This window comes from Helianthus annuus, chromosome 17 (assembly GCF_002127325.2).
Source record: "Helianthus annuus cultivar XRQ/B chromosome 17, HanXRQr2.0-SUNRISE, whole genome shotgun sequence".
Taxonomy (NCBI): Eukaryota; Viridiplantae; Streptophyta; class Magnoliopsida; order Asterales; family Asteraceae; genus Helianthus; species Helianthus annuus.
Window position 1 is genome coordinate 39,437,142 of NC_035449.2, and position 18,212 is coordinate 39,455,353.

The following is an 18,212-nucleotide window of genomic DNA, read 5'->3' on the forward strand; positions in this document are numbered from 1 at the left end:
TTCAACTTTAAAATTATACATGTGTGTATATTATAAAACATATATCTATGCTACTTATTTTACAATTTTAAACATGTATTTACACATATATACACTCAGGCCATAATATTCCTTTATACACATATATCTACAATCATTTATACACATTTATGTTCCCTGTGTTTTAATGGTTTTAATAAAAAAAAACCTGTTCAGGCCATTATATGTACATCTATACTATATAGAGTAAATTACTTTTTGAGTCCCTGTGTTTTAGTGTTTTAACTACTTGAGTCAAAAATCAAAAAGTTTAACATCATGAGTACCTCGCCGATCATTTTATAACGTTTTGAGCCCAATTTTGTTCATTTTATAACGTTTTGAGTCCACTTTTGTTTAAAAAATTGGACTCAAGAGGTTTAAAAAATGGACCTTAAAGGACTCAAAAGGTTATAATAAAAGAGTCTAGGGACTCAGGGTGTTAAAGATTTTGATCTTAAACTTAAATGGTTAAAACCACTAAAACACAAAGACTTAAAAAGTAATTTACTCTACCATATAATAATGCATGAGTGAGAGGAATTTTAGGATACCCAAAAAATAAGAACTTTTTTCCTCTTAGTTTATAAATACACCTTAAAATGGGGGTAGATTGGTATTTTAAACAATAATTATATTTTAACCCCCGTCTTATTAAATTTAAATCTCTAAGTTTTAACATAATTATGGGTAATTAGTTACACTTTTCTCCCTCCACAACAAACTTATAATACTTTTACGTATTCTTGTCATATCTTATAAATTATAATGTTTTAAAAAAATATAAAAGTACCGTGACAACCTACTCATTTTTGTCGACGTTTCAATAGTTGATAGTTGTCTTGGTCAGTATTGACGTGTGGATAGACAATGCCTTAGTGTACAAGTGATTAAGGCCCAACGTACTTATTCATTATCCCAGGATGTTTAATAGCTACAGAATGTCAAGTGATTAAACCATTATTGTAACGCCCTGCTCTTTCGTACTTTCCTTAATTAGAAAGCTCGTTCGTATTTCTTTTTTTGGAAATCTTGTATTGTATCTTTGTAAAATCTAAGACTTGTATCATAAATAAAATTCGTTATATCTTACAATTCATGCTTTACATATTCGTATATCTCTATACGTTTGAGTTCATGAGACAATTGATACTTTATTCGTGATCCTTGAAATTTTGTGATAAACTTGCAAGTACGTGATATACAAGAACTATATGCTTTCTATGCGTGATTTGGACTTATACGATACTTATACTCGATACATATACTTAATCATACTTGTCCATACTTGTTGTTATGATAAGGATGCTTGAAAACCCCTTATAATATGCTATTCTTACATTAAACACCCTAAAATACAATAAAACATATCAAATATAAACTACATGGGGCTAAAGTGCCAAAATTCAAACTAAATCTCAGAACCCCCACCCTCGCGTCACGCCACAAGGACCCTCCCTTGTTTTCGCGTCGCGCTACACCCCTAATCCGCCAGAAAGTTGTTTCCAGCTCAAGCATTGGTCAATTTTGTGTTTGTTGTTGTGTTTTCTTCATTTATTACTCACCTAAACTAACCCTAATCACCTCCTATAAAACCCAACTCACTTCGACACTTCTCCCACTTTACAAACACTTCATTATCACTCTCTAAACACTCCAAATTTGTTGCAAATCAGTAGCAAAAGACAGATTCATATCAAGTTACAAAAGTGAGTTAAAACTCACTTATGTTCCATCTTTTTCACTTCTTCTTGCTTCTTACCACTTGGAACACCCCTAGGGATGTTTCCATAGGTTTTCCATGGAAAACCAAGAATGGAACATCACCACAATGAGGTTAAAGTGCAAGAACTTTATGTTTTGAACAAAAATTTGTTAAACATTCTTAAACTCATGTTTTAACCATACATTCCTATGTCCTTATGCCACTAATCAAGACTATGATTAAGTGTGCTTAAAATTAAGGTTGTAGTATACAAATCCAGAGGTTTTACTCCTCTAAACTTTCTGTTTTTAAAAGGGCTTTAACCCACAAGTGTTGAACAAGACTTGAACTTGTGTATGTGTGATTACTTGGAAAACTTAGGCTACCCTACTTACAATCCACACCTCACTTGATGTTTTCTTCTTAGTTAGTATGTATGTTTCATTTCCGTATTAATTCATTCATGACCATCCTTGTTGTCGCATGACAACTTGTGCATTGGTGAATATACAAAAGAGGTTTTAAAATGGAAGATTATCCTCCTACCTCTATGCATGACTTCTATGACAACTTGTAACATTTGTTGGACTACAATCATACTATATACTATATATAACATATATAAAATATACTAACCAAACCTTTGATGGTAATCAAGTGATTATTCGTCATGGAACTAGGTTATATCATCCAAGAACTTAGTTTTCTCGTTACGATTCTAATGGGTGTTACACCCATGAAATCATTCTAAACCCTATGGGTTTTTATAGTGTCAAAAACGAGTATTAAGTCTAGATGGTTATTGTTATGATTATTTTCTCATATACATACTTTGGTGTATTTTACCTACATAAATTCCGACTCTAAATATTCCTTGAACTCCAATCCGAATACATTCAACCTCCTAATCTTATACATTCGTCAACACTTGGTTAATCGAAAGACTTAGCAAATTTGTGAGTACTCTTGACCCGTTTTACTTTTAAAACACTTTGGGTTGTAACATGCTAATATACAAACTTCACAATCACACACCTAAACATGCTTTATATTCTCAATCTTATATACATGCTACTTGTTTACTTAGGTTCATGCTAGATTATACATGCTTTATGTCATTAACTTTGCTAAGCCCCAACTTAACATATATAGCGCTATAGGAGTAGCACGTCGCCCGTCAGGGTCTTGTTAAGTCTTTATTTATTCTTAAACGGTCTTGTCACTTTTCTGGCGAGGGATTCTAAATATTAGTGGACACTTGGGTTTGACATATTGCGATGCATGCTAGTTACCTTGTTTACAAATTGTCATGTGGATTCGAGAAAATGCTTTTATACTTATGCTATACTTATACAAACCTTGTGTACTCGCCAATGCTTTCGCATTGAGACTTTATTTTAAACATGTTACAGCTTTAACAATGATGTTGATGATGGAACATAGTAGGATGCCTAGATACTTATTTTAATTTTTTATACTTATAGTAATGTAATTCTTTCATTTCATGTCGTTGTAATTGTATTTTCCTTTCCATGTTGTAATCGAATTCTTATAGTAATAAAATGAAATTCATTGTTTAAATACTTGTCGCAAATTCTAGTATTATGTGTAAAGAGCAATCTATCTTCGTCTCACTCCGATGTTTCCACCATCGGTTGGGGTGTGGCAATTATCTTTAATAAAATTATAGATAATTAGTTAGTAGTTACACTTTATCCCCTTATAAAAAATTACCCCCTCCCCAGATTTTTGAACAATCTTAACTTTTTGGTACGTTAATATTTTTTTTAAATTACGCTATATACACGAGTATTTTATTCTCTTTAATTTGAGTATAGTATTTATATAGTTTTTTTAATTAAAAAAATTGATATGTTACTTGATTAACAATGTCTAATGGAGAGTAATATCTGAATCCTTAACCGAAACAACAAAAAAAGAACATAAACCTATTTCTAACCCTAACTTACTTACTGATGAGTTAGGCTACAACAATTCAAACCCTCCCATTCCACTTCAACGTGCGACGACCAAAACCCTACAGCTGCACTACCATGCGCAACCCCCTTCCCTTCGATTTGCTCGACGACGGAAGCATTCTCCTTCGATTCCACCTTCGAGACTGGTTAGTTTTTTCGATTCCACTTTGACGCGGTTTGTATGTATATGTAATGTTGTTTGTAAGTGGTTTGAACAGAACAATCTTTAGATGTTGTTTGTTTAGAAGTGGGTTTTGTTCTTGCAGAGAAGAATATTTGAAACTAAGAAGTTGATTTTGTAGGTAACTTCATGTATTAGAGCTATGAGTGAATGATCAATTAGTTTTATGTTTAATAATTCTTGGGTTCTTGAGCTTGAATTAGGGGTTTTGGTTGGGATAAATTAGATAGTCAATTTGGTTGGTATACGTTATATATACACCTATATTGTTCAATTATGATATTTTATTGAGGGTTTAGGAAAGAACTCTACCATGGGAAAGAATTACAAGCTTTCATCTTCTATTAATTCAATTTGGACAAGTTATTTTTGTTTTCTTTTAGCTGCTTTCAAAACACATATTGTTCAATTATGATATATTAATTACTTTTGCTGATTATATTTGTTCAGCTATTGTAGAACAACCTTGTGTCTTGAATATTTCTCCCTTCTCTTTTAGCACATGACTGATCCACTAGTGACACTTACAAAGGTTAGTATAATTATTTATTTCTACTCGTGCTGAATAGTAATTTTCAAATTATAACTTATTATTGTCAAATATAGGATGAAGTTGTTGAGTTAATGGATGAGTTCTTCTTTAGCCAGGTGGACTTTGAGTTGCTAATAGTCATTGGCGCAACATGGGGGGGGGGGCACCCGACCGCTCGAAATTTTCGCTCAGTAGTGTCCGGTATATAGTTTTTGTATATAATTTTGTTAGGTATATACGTTTTCGACCCCCGGGTTTTATAATTTTTTTAGGTCTATACGTTTTATAATTTTTGGTGTGAGTTGTAACGGGTGAGGTGCATCTTATGGCATTCAAGATAGAACATCACCCAAATTATTTATTCATAGATAAATTAGTAGAAATTACCAACTTTACAAACAACATAGTAGTTTTAGTAGATAATAAACAAAATAATATTTGTGGGGTTCAACATTGTGCTGGCATTTGATTTATATCTTGAGAATTGAGAATATACTTGAAGTATTGTTTGTATCTAAGCCTAGAAGAATGGGTTTAAATGTGCTGAACATGTTTGTTGAGTTTAAATGTTGTTAATGTTCATCAAATGTTACTAAACATTTAGAATACAAATTATAAAATACTTTATAAAATACTTTATAAAATACTTTAGAATACAAATTATAAAACACTTATCTTATTATACTATTAATTTACCGTATAGAACTAGTTTCATGTATTTTGATTTGTAGGTTGGAGACTTGAGTATTTGGGATACAGCCAACTTTATCAAGGTAATTAACTAACTTCTCATACAACCTAGGGCCTTTTCGCTTTGTGCCTAGAGTAATTACAAGAAGCGCTAAAAAGGCACACATGAAGGTTTAGTTGATTTTATACTTGTTTTTAGATGTATATAACATGTAAAAATATACATAACTTTATTGACGATGTTCTTACCAATTTTTCTCTTTGTCTTTAGTTTTAGTCTTTAATATTTGTAATAACTCTTTCTATCTACTTTTATTTTAGATGTGGCACGATACAAGAGAGGCCACAGATAATGAAATAGATGTTTTGTTGATGACGTTGATGCCGAAGTTTTTTAGAGAATTAGGTATTTCGTTAGATTAGCTCATGTAGTTTTTTTTATACAATTTAACGTAGTTTGTTATGCATTCAACAAATGATTGTAATTTGACGGGTTTATTGCCGAATTGAATGTCTACAGGTTTATTTCGGAAAAGAATGTGTATTGTTTTGGCTTGATTTGAAAATGTTCTATTGGTGTATATAAGCTTGATGTATTTCTGGAAAACCTTTTTTATTGTAAATGTTTTTTTTTTCAGTAAATGTTTATAAGAACGTGTTAAAAATATTTGTTTTAATAAATATTTGGAAATGGTTTGATATTAAAAGACGGTGTTCAGCAATTTAAGCCGATGTTCAAATTGAACACCGTCTAATAAGACTTGATTTTATACCACGGTACTTTAAGACGGTGTTGAAAACACCGTCTTAAAACCCATATCACACCGTCTAAAGCTCTGTTTTGTAGTAATGTATAACCGAATGTCAGGAAAAAAATCAACCACAACTACTTACTTAAGTTTTTAGAAAAAAGTTATAAACGTAACTATTAAAGAGGTATCAAATTAATCGATAAATTAATATATGTTCTAAAAAAGAAAAAATGGTAAAGGAAATATATGGTTTTAAAAAAGGAAAAACAATTAAAACATATTATTAAAAGTAAATATAATAATAAACTATTCTAATATATTAAATAAAAAATAATAAAAAGCTATATATTATTATAAAAATAAAGTTACCAGTCATCGTCCTTATCAACAATAAAAAAAATCAAGCACAACTACGTACTTAAATTTTTAGAAAAAAAGTTATAAACGTAAATTATTAATGAAGTATCAAATTAATCGATAAATTAATATATGTTCTAAAAAAGAAAAAAATAAAAAATATGTTATTAAAAGTAAATATAATAATAAACTATTATAATATATTAAATAAAAAATAATAAAAACTATATATTATTATAAAAATAAAGTTACTATTCATCGTCCTTTATCAACAATATATATATATATATGTATATATACATACATATATATATATACACATACATATATATATACATACATACATATATATATATATACATACATATATATATATACATACATATAGGGGATGGTTCAAATGAAAACCACTTTTATTGTGAAAACTCGAAAACTAACTAAAAAAAGCCTAAAAAACACACAAAAAAAATTTTTTTTTTTCAATTTTTTTTATAAAAATCGCTAGTTTTTATATATAAAAAAAAACTTTTTTTCAAAAAAAAAAAAAAAATTTGTGTAGTGCACATGTGTAATAATACACATGTGTAGTACACATACATATGTGCAGTATTACACATGTGCACTACACAAAATTTTTTTTTATATTAAAAAACCTGCGAAATTTTGATTGCAAAAAAAAAATTAAAAAAAAAATTTTTTTTTGTATGTTTTTTTTGGCTTTTTTTAATTAGTTTTCGAGTTTTCACAATAACTAGTGGTTTTCATTTGAACCTTCCCCTACATATATATATATATATATATATATATATATATATATATATATATAGGTAGAGGATCCTGTAAAAAGTGCTCAAAGTGTGAGAAGTGTAAGAAGTGTATTATAACACTATATATAATACTATATAACACCATATAAACACCGTATAACAATATGTAACAACATATAATACTATATAACACTATGTAACACTATATATCATTATATAACAAATATAACACTATACATCTATCATAGACATGTTATCAGACAACCTATAGTGTTATATTTGTTATATAATGATATATAGTGTTACATAGTGTTATATGGTATTATATGGTGTTACATATTGTTATACGGTGTTTATATGGTGTTATATAGTATTATATATAGTGTTATAATACACTTCTTACACTTCTCACACTTTAGGCCCTTTTTACACTATCCTTACCCTATATATATATATATATATATATATATATAGGGGAGGGTTATCTTGAGAACGCTAAATATTGCGAGAACCGTGAGAACGAATGAAAAAACCAATCAAAACAATTTTTTTTAATACAAACCTCATTGTAATTAAGATACAACAACAAAAAAAGAATTTACAACATCAAATAATTCATTTCTCCTTTCAAAATTACTCTTTTTTAGATTTTTTACACATGTGTAAATATAACAGATTTACACATGTGTAAATGGCAAACTTACACGTGTGTAATTTTTCTTTATTTACGAATTCACGTAAATTTAAACGTGTAAATTAAATTTCTAACATTGTATTCGAATAATAATGATAAGTGTAGAAAAAATTTTTGAATTTGAATTGTTTTTGACCAAGTTCTCGCGGTTATTTCATTTGTTCTCACGGTTCTCACAATATTTAGCGTTCTCATTTAAACCTTCCCCTATATATATATATATATATATATATATATATATATATAGGCTAAGTATCTATGGAAAACCCATTTAATCAAGAAAACTTGGCAAACCTTAATTGTGTGGTCAAGATTGATCCACATCATCTTTTTAAAACACATGTTAAAAGGGCATATTGGTCATTTGATCAAGCTATCATTTCACTTTCTTCCCCATCCCATCAACTCATTTATTACCCATCATTTCATTCTCCCTCTTTCTTCTTTCTTCTTCTTTTAGAATTCAAAATATATTATTCTATCTCTTTCTTCTTCTTCTTCTGTAAATTCACCATCATCATCATCATTCATTCTCTCTCTCTCTCTCCATGTTTCAAAATAAACACCAAGAACACACACAAGTGTGTGTGAGAGAGTTCAGGAGGTAGAGATAGAGAGATTTAAGAGAGGGAAGAAGACGACGATCGAAAATCGAAGCCATCCCTTCCAACCTTTGAAATATGAAGATCGAAGCCACCATCAAAGCTCTGCCACCATCAAAGCTCTCAAAGATCGAAGATCAAAGCCACCATCCCTTCCAACCTTGAAATCTGAAGATCGAAGCCACCATTGAAGATCGAAGCCACCATCAAAGCTCTCAAAGAAAAGGAAGCTCGGTGTCATTTCACATCTTTGTTTCTGTTTTTTAGAGAGAGAAAGCTAATGTTTTGGAAGGAGAGATAACAATTTTCCTGTTGTTCACCTAGACACCAAGAACACACGCACAAGTGTGTGAGAGAGAAACAGGTTTAAAGATCTTACTTTTGTTAATTTATGTAATTTGTTTAGATTTATACTTTGTATAACGTTTGGTAGATTTAAAAACAGAGCTAGTTTGTTTATTTTATTTTTAAATCAAGATCTATAAGAAATTTTTGTATGTTGTATTTCTCTCTTCAAAGTGTATTGATTTTTTTATGAAGATTAAAGTTAAATTTCTAAATTGTTTGTCCAACGATTTTGAGTTAATGATTGCTTTTAGTTGGACTTGTGTGTGTGTGGGGGGGGGGGGGGAGGGGGATGTGGGTGAGCTGGGTTTTTTTAGGGTTTATGAATTGGATTTGGTTTAATTTGTGTTCTAGTTTTGTTTAAATTCAGCATCACCATTGATGGTAGATAATTAGTTTGAAAATCCAAAATTTTTACGATGTATGTTTCAAATTTCTTTGTTTTTTAGTTGTTTTTTTGAATAAATTCACTCCGATATTACATTTTCATTACCTTTAGAAAGTTCATAATTTAATCGGATATCGGTTTTGTTTTACAAATAGAAATTCGTGTTTTTTACTGGCATAATTTGTTACATATGTTACATTTCTATCAGCTACATTTATGCGAAAAGTATATTGATATTTTTTACGAAGATTAATGTTGACTTTCTAAATTGTTTGTACAGAGTATATTGTTATTTTTACGAAGATTAATGCTAAAATTTCTAAACTGTTTGTCATATATGTTGTAACACGTGTTACACTGCGGGTTACATATGTTGTATATAGGGTGTTACATGTGTTACACCCAGTATATGAGACCAGCTTATTGTTTTTTTTAGATTGGCTGTTAAATGTTAAAACGTATAAACTTCATAATTTATTCGGAATATCTCGTTTATTTTACAAATAAAAAGTCCTAGTTTTTTTCGTGGGATAATTAGCTACATATGTAGTAACAACATTATGCAAGTTACTTATAGATACCCCAACCCTTTTTTGGACACAAAGGGGGGGTGCACATATGTAACACATGTTTGTAACATGTGTTACACTAGAGAGGTAACACATGTATAGCCACGTTACACATGTTACATAGAAGATTAATAAGTTTTAACTATAGAATATTTAATATTGATGTACTTGTTTTGTTCATAGGTGGAAAGATGTTTTGTGTTCAAGATGAAGATGGTTATCAAGAAGCAAAACCCGCGGAAGGATTACAACGCATCATCAGGTTTTCGTGGTGACGATGGTGTTGTTGTGAAGGCAATTTTTAGAAGACCATTTTTAGAAGCATTACAACTATTGATATAAAATTTATTTTTATTTTCATTGTTAGTATGCCAATATTTGGATGAATACGGATGTTGTTGTGAAGGCAATTTTTTTTGGATGCAACAACTATATGTAACATGTGTAACCTTGACGTTGTAACACATGTAACACCTATATGTAACATGTGTAAGATTGCTATACATGTGTTACATATGTCAGCCCCTTTGGTGTCAATTTAAACTTAGCAAAATTACATATGTAACAACATTACATCATCCAAAATGTCATATCAATGAACAAACAAGTAATATATGTAACTATAAGTATATGAGACTAGTGTAACAAATTAAAGGGACAAACGATACACTTCATGTTACATAAGTACCTAGACTTGTTATTAACAATGTTATTAGTAGATAAAAAAAACTAAATTAACGTATATTTTTTACATTGAACCCAGCTTCTTGGTTATAAGCCTTACACATGGCAAGAAGTTCTTCCAGTGTGACGTATGATTTAACAATAATAGGATGATATTGCTCGTTGACATTCGGTGTCCACAATTTAGTGCCATTAGAATACTAGTAAATATGGTAACGTGGAGTATGTTCTATATCATCTGTGGACATAGGGACGGATGTTAGTATAAGTTTACGTGTGTTATGAACGTTGTAATACGTTTAGCACCCTAGGGTAACAAAAAAATATCACACATGACACTTGTCGTGATGTTACACATGTTAATTGTGTGTGCACATGTAACATCTTCTCTACAATGTATGTAACATCCTTAAAAGTTGTGTTCCTACTCTGCTTTATATTTTGTAAGTACTTATAGGTAAACATGTTTTAAAGATACAACCTGTAAAATGTGTTACACCAAAATGTTACACAAGTGTTTCCAGTTTTACACATGTTACATCTTCTGTAACTCTGCTTTATACATTGCAAGTGTTTCCTGTTTCCAGTTTAAACATGTTTTAAAGATACAACCTGTAACATGTAAGTACTTATAGGTAAACATGTTTTAAAGATACAGTCGTATCACCTTACAAGTTATATGTTTTACTGACAAACGCCATTTCACACATTTCCCATTCTATCGTAACATGTGTAACCTTTTTGGGGGTATCAATGTTGTAGGTTTATACAGACTTAAATATATACAAATGATCCAAAAATGATCATACATGTGTTACCCTCTAGTGTAACATAAGTTACAAACATGTCTTACATATGTGCAGCCCCGATTTTTGGTAACAAAGGGGTTGAACATATGTAACACATGTTTGTAACATGTGTTACACTAGAGGGTAACTTCTGTACAACGTCAAAGGTACCCACCACCTGCCCTTCATCGACTTCTTGTTCCCATTCTTCATCGGTTTCTCCATCTACCTTCTTTCGTTATCGTTCTGTTTCTTTATCGTTCTGCTTTCGCTTATTAGCCAGCCTACCCGTCACGGACCTGGTCATTCTCCTCACTCCTGCAAATACAACCGCCATAGTAAATACATAATAGCACAAGTAATATTTCCGGAGTTATTTGTAAAATAAACGAGATATTCCGAATAAATTATGAAGTTTATATATTTTAACATTTAACAGCCAATCTTAAAAAAAAACATTTTAACATTTAAACTTACTATTACATTTAGTAAAAACCTTTTGTAACACGTAACAAACCTAACACGTGTTGCATTGGATGTATCTTCAAGCTGAAGATGAGATAATAAAAAGGAAAATGCACAACACTAAAAAAGTTGTAACACGTGTTACAACGGTTGTTTTAAGAACTTTCAAATAAACAAGTGTTGCAAAGTGGATGTTTTTAAATAACTGTTTAAATCAACGTAATAGAGATGTGTAAGTAGGTAATTTCCTTTTGTAACACGTGTTGCACTGGATGTATCTTTACGTTGAAGATGGGATTATAACACGTGTTACAGCAGTTGTTTTAAGAACTTTCAAATAAACAAGTGTTACACCGTGGATGTTTTAAAAAAAAACTGTTTTTCATCCATTTGTAATAGAGACGTGCAAGTAGGTAAAAACCTGTTGTAACACGTGTTACATATGTGCAGCCCCGATTTTTGGTAACAAAGAGGTTGAACATATGTAACACATGTTTGTAACATGTGTTACACTGGAGGGTAACTTCTGTACAACATCAAAGGTACCCTCCAGTGTAACACACGTTACAAACATGTGTTACATATGTGTAGCTCCTTTTTATGTCCAAGAAAGGGCTGGTTTTAACATAAGTAACACGTGTAACATTATTACAACATATGTAGCTAATTATGCCAGCAAGACATTTCAACTAACAACCCATTTAAAATAACATTTCAACCCATTTAAAATGATATAGATTTGTAAACACATAATGTTTTGTTAGGTTTCTTCCCATTCCCAGTCCTGCCCAAGAAATGAAAAACACAAATATTAGTAGTCAGCAAAAGAGTACTTGCTAAGATGAGGATACAACAATTACCATTCACCATTTCAATATCCACTCATATCAAAACAAAATGTGTAACACAATGTATGCACCATATATTGTCCGAAAGTGTAACATATGTTACAACATACAGGACAAACAGTTTAGAATCTAGCTGGCAGAAATGTAACATACGTAACTAGTTATGCCTGCAAAAATTTGAAACATTTAACACTAATTATAAAAAAAAGAACAACTTAACCAACAACATTTTGAAACCTTTACTGTAACAATTATCGATTTTCAAACTAATTATCTACCAATAATTGGGATGCCCAATTTAAACAAAAAACAGAAAACAAAATAAAGCAAATCCAATTTATAAAACCTAACACAAACCCAACCCATAAATTATTGGTCAACAAACTGAAAATATCAAAAAACTAAAAATCATTTTAACATAAAAACAAAAACCTGCAAAATACATGAACATTAACCCATTACTAGAACACTTTGAGCACACAAAAAGTTATTGACAACCTTTTTAACAAAAAAATCAAGTGTGTTCTTGCAATTAGTAGAACACTAACCGGATCTAGACCCGTCTGATGAACACGATGAAGATCTTCAAAAATGATTCTCTCACACACACTTGTGTGTGTGTGTTCTTGGCGTTCTAACAACTTTCTCTCTCTAAAAACCCATGAACCAAATGATTTCTGACCTGCTTCTCTCTCACACACTTGTGTGTGTTCTTGGTCTTGGTGTTCTAATAACTTTCTCTCTCTAGAAACATATGCAACCGAATGATTCAGGCCTGCTTCTTTCTCACACACTTGTGTGTGTGTTCTTGGTGTTCTTCATGAACACGAAGGAGTTTTAACAATAACGATTCTCTCATACACACTTGTGTGTGTTCTTGGTGATTGAAACATGAAGAAAGAGAGAGGGTGAGAGAAGGGATGATGATGATGGTGAATGCACAGAAGTTTTTTTGAATTCTCAAAGAAAAGAAGAAAGAAGAAAGAGAAACAATGATGATGGTGATGGTGACAACAATAAAGAAGAGAGAGAATGAAGGTATGAGAGAGAAAGAGAGAAATGGGAGTCTTGGTTATAGGTAATTGTGCTTCTCTCTCCTTTTCATATCATCATGTCTAATCAATATGAATATAATATATAAAATGTCATAATATCATAGGTAATTTTACCCATATGCCCTTGAAGTACCTTTTTGACTTTACCACTCTATTTAATTTAATTCAAAAATGCTTCAAATTTTATGAGCCATTGGATGATCATGATCAATGGTCTAGATTGGGTTTCCTAGGTTTTCTTAGTAGAAATAAGTTTTCTGTAGATCCATGCCCTATATATATATATATATATATATATATATATATATATAAGTATTTTTAGCACGGTACAATTTCAATAACTTTATTTAATATAACATTATATATTTGATGATAATCTTTCTATCAACTTTTGCGAAGTACTAAACTTGTTTTATAAACTGGATATAATAATTTGATATTTATTATGTTAGAGTTTTCAATTTTTATGTGTCTTACAGAGCATTTTTGAATAATTTCCGAACAAGTGTCGAACAGTTTGAACGACCCTATTCTTGTTGAATATGTTTTTCATGTTTGGCTAAACTTATTAGAACTATCCTAAATAAGATGATATGATGTTTTGTTTATCATTGATGACTGATTTTCTGCTTGTGTGATTTTTGTATTAAAGTATGGTTAAATTCTTATGATGCATTTGTCGAAATTGGTTATGATGTTAGTTGTGTGGTAATATTGATCTTTCTGTGAGGTTATGCGTACAATTGTGTGGTAATATTGATCTTTTTACGAGGTTATGCATGTCTGTTTCAATATTTACTATCTCTAGGGTATATTAACGTCCATTAGCCTAGGGCTTGAAACTTAGTCGTTAATAGATAACTAATCATCATAGTTGGTTTGAGATATGTGCTGCTTACGGTAGTGATGTTGTTGTATAACATGTGTAATTTCATGCGTGATTAGCATTTTGAGTTGTATAACATGTGTAATTTCATATCGTACCATCGCACGTTAAGAAAAATTGTATTTTACATTTTCACTGTATATGTATACACACACATTTTTAATGGCAACTAGAATTCCTTAAACCCTCTAGAAATAACATCCAGATCCAGGACCAGGAAAGCGCTACATAATCAATACCAAGCTAGACCACGCTCTAATAACAACACTTCAATTTATTGATACATGAAATATGTCATGGTAGAAATTTCTAAGCATTAATTATTAGAACTTAACAAGAGAATAAAGAGTTTACGGGTTTGATGTAATTTGGTTTCATAGTAATATGGCATATCGCATATTAATATATCTTCATTTGTCTTTAATCCAATCAATAAAGTTGTTAAGGTTTCTGTGTGAGCAACCCCCTTCTCTAACACTTCTTGTAACCTTTTCTTTAATATCCAACGCCTTACCTGTGTATGTTTCGCCGTTGAGCAACTCCTCCACTTTGGTTCTTATTTCTCCTCGAGTAATGATTTCTGCTTCATCTTTTTCCAACCGTAATCCAGTCTTCCAGATGTCACAAATGTAACTCTCATTGTGAAATTGATCAGCAAAGTATGGCCAACACAGAAAAGGAAGTCCGTTTGTGACACCTTCTATTGTAGAGTTCCAACCACAGTGACTCATGAAACATGCTACTGAAGGGTGAGCTAGGACTTTCTGTTGTGGTGCCCAACTCACGATTCTTCCTCGGGCGCCTACTCTTTCCATATATCCATCTGGATAATTATAATTAGAAGTAGTCTCCTTGGTCATACCCGGTCTCACCACCCACAAGAATGGTCTGTTGCTAAGTTCAAGACCGAGTGCCAATTCCTCAAACTGAGTTTGGTTGAAAAGAGTGAAGCTCCCAAATGCAACATAAATGACAGAACATGGTTGTTGTTGATCAAGCCATGTTAAGCAGGTTCGGTCCTCTTGCCAGAAGTGACCTACCTGGTCAGCCAGTCGATTGCTTGCCAGAAGTGGGCCTATCGGCAACAACTTCGGGAACAGGCAAAATGCTGCAGCCTCCAACTCAGTAGTAGAGTTGCATATAAACCATTCTGTTAATCTAGAAGCCTCTTCAGCTTCTTTTACAAGTAGGAAGATGGCTTCTATGGTAGCTACATCCTTAAAGCACACCCAACAAAGGTTCTCAGATTTCATAGGCGGCATGGTTTCTGATAGCTGAATTATCTGCTCTTTCAGAAGTGTGCCTACATAAAAGTTTAAAAAAAATAATTAAATTAACATCTTAGAGTCTTATTTGATGAAACATAAGAAGATAGTCATATACATGTAATGAGTTTAGGTTGAAATGAGTCATTTTAAGCTTGGGCTGAAATGAAACAAACTATGTAGGCTTGATCAAGCCGCTAAGTTAATTAAGATAGTCATTACTAAAGCAGTATTGTTTACGTCGTGTATTTAAATTAAATTTGGTTGACTTTCAACCCATTTGACTTGTTTTCTTTTTAGATAATTTTTCGACCAAAGGGCTATTGGTATTAAGGTGTGTAAAGTGGTGTCTCTCCCGTCTCCCCGTAAGGTGGAGGGTTTGCATGTGTCTTAGACTGTTAGCCGTTCTAAAGAAGAGGTATTGAATTAAGAGTTGAATTAGAGTGTTTGCATGTGTGTTAGACTGTTAGCCGTTCTAAAAAAAGTAAATCAAAGGTGATTTATGCACGACAACAAGTACTATGTACTCCACTTGTTATGATATGTAATATATGTACTATTATAGGTTGTTTTTGTACTTGTGTATAGTGATGAAACAGTGTAATCCTAATGATTAACTAAATGCGTCAAAATTGTCAGCTATATATAATCAATCATATATGTCTCACCTTTCTCGTTTATAATCCCATCATCAATCAATTTCTGAAAGGACAACATGGAGGCCAATGTAGCAACTGAGGCAGGCCAGAAGGCTGCTCTTCGAATCCCCATCTTCTTTGCCACTTTTATGGCCCATCCCATGCAATCATCAGCAATAACACAACTAACTTTACTGCCCTCTTCTTTGTTAATAGTCTCTATTAGTTCTTCAAGCTTGTGGGGCATGGTTTGCATTATTGACAGGGTCAACTTACAAAGGTCACTCCTGTCCTCCCATGGTTCTAAACCATCTGGGATCGAGACCATCTGCAACAGATCCCCAAAACTCTCTTTGTCTAACCAATTGCTGGTCACGAGCTTGTGGTTAAAGTCTGTGTTGACAAACGTAACTCTGATTCCGTGCTGGACTAACCGTTGAGAAAGCTCCATTGTAGCAATTACATGGCTTTGTGCGGGATAAGGTATCACCACAACGTGAGGTTTTGCCATGAGTGTTAAGTAGGTTTTTTTTTTTTTTTTTTTTTTTTTTGGGAGTTTTTAAGAAATGCTGATGGTTCTATACTTCTGTCACTTCATTTTTATAGGCAGAAACGACCTTGTAGATTCTAACTAATTTATTTATGTTATAAATAATTAAAGATATTATGATTATCAATTCCTAATATAGTCCAACTTGTTCTCCAAGCCTTTTCCCCTTATAAATACTCAATGTATTCTAATGTAAAAGATGCACCATTAATAATAAACATCTTTTCTCTCCCAATATCTATTCTCATCTTCTTGCTATTAGACTTGTTCATAACACGTTATCAGCACGATTGCTTTGGATCACACCATTGTAAGGTATTCTTCTTTTTAATATCCTTGAATAACCTATATTATAATTGATATACTTTTGGGTTAAATATTTTAATTGTTTATGGTTATGTATTGAAAACCATACACACACTGCATGCGTGTGTATGGTGGTTCACGTAAGAAATTTAAAAAAAAAGAATGTAAGAAACGTATGTAGTTGATATTGGTTACTTAATTCATCCACCAATGAAAATATGCGGTGAACTTAATACATAAATATATTAAAATAAAGAAAGACTGATCATGAGACGGAAGGGAATTTCATGGTTAGAACTTTCATAGATTGGCTCTAATTATTTTAATATGATCATGATCTTATAATATTTGTAAAAGGTAAATTATTATTTCGTAAAATACATTCTAGATGTATATTGAGGTTAAAACTCAACGTCACTTTCATACATACAAATGGTTAGAATTTTCTACGGATGAAGTACATTTTTTTTATTTCATTTTTTTTTTCCTAACTAGGTATAAGACCCGCACGCGTTGCCGCGCGGGTACGTTCCAAAAATCGAATGGATTAGTCCAAACGTTATGTGATGCGTTAATCATATGAAAACGCGTGTTTCGACATTTCCGATTGAACTCAATGTAACCTATATAAGCATTGTGATTGGATCAAAACATAAAGTAAATCAAATTTATATCGTACAATCATAACGTATTATATGTGACCCGACTCATACATAAAAAACGTAACACATGTAACGGAAAAGTTGACACGTATAACTAAAAGAGATTAATTAGAGTTTTTGAAAAAAACGAAAAAAAAGAAACTTTGATTTGACTTCACTCGATTCGAAACTAATTTTACAAAACATTCATAAAATAAGCACGAAAACATATTATATTTGACCTGACTCGTTTCCCAAAATAGTTTACGTCAAAATATACACCAACTTCAATTTATACCGAAACGTACATAAAAATATGTTCTTAAAAATGGGTTTCTTATAGGAAAACGTATTATATTTGACCTAGCTCGTTTTCAGAAAAAGTTTACGTCAAAACGTAGTGCAAATTGAATTCATACCAACACATACATAAAAAAATATGCACGTAAAAAATATTTTTTTAAGTAAAGGAGGTATAGGGGTAAACTCGAAACAAATTATTAATAG

At 31.5% G+C, this 18,212-nt stretch overlaps 1 protein-coding gene and 1 long non-coding RNA gene across 2 annotated transcripts; both read right to left on the reverse strand.

Moving 5' to 3' along the window:
• Positions 1-10,858: 10,858 nt before the first annotated feature.
• Positions 10,859-13,216, reverse strand: LOC110922313. The gene is made up of 2 exons (XR_002583053.1): positions 12,913-13,216; positions 10,859-11,369 (listed from the first exon to the last, which is right to left on the reverse strand). It is a non-coding gene; the product is annotated as an uncharacterized LOC110922313 (long non-coding RNA).
• Positions 13,217-14,561: 1,345 nt separating this feature from the next.
• LOC110922994 (UDP-glycosyltransferase 83A1) lies at positions 14,562-16,766 on the reverse strand. Its single transcript, XM_022167188.2, has 2 exons — positions 16,239-16,766; positions 14,562-15,608 (listed from the first exon to the last, which is right to left on the reverse strand). The coding sequence occupies exons 1-2, from the start codon at positions 16,717-16,719 to the stop codon at positions 14,716-14,718; spliced, it is 1,374 nt and encodes a 457-aa protein (XP_022022880.1). The 5' UTR covers positions 16,720-16,766; the 3' UTR covers positions 14,562-14,715.
• Between the last annotated feature and the right edge of the window lie 1,446 nt (positions 16,767-18,212).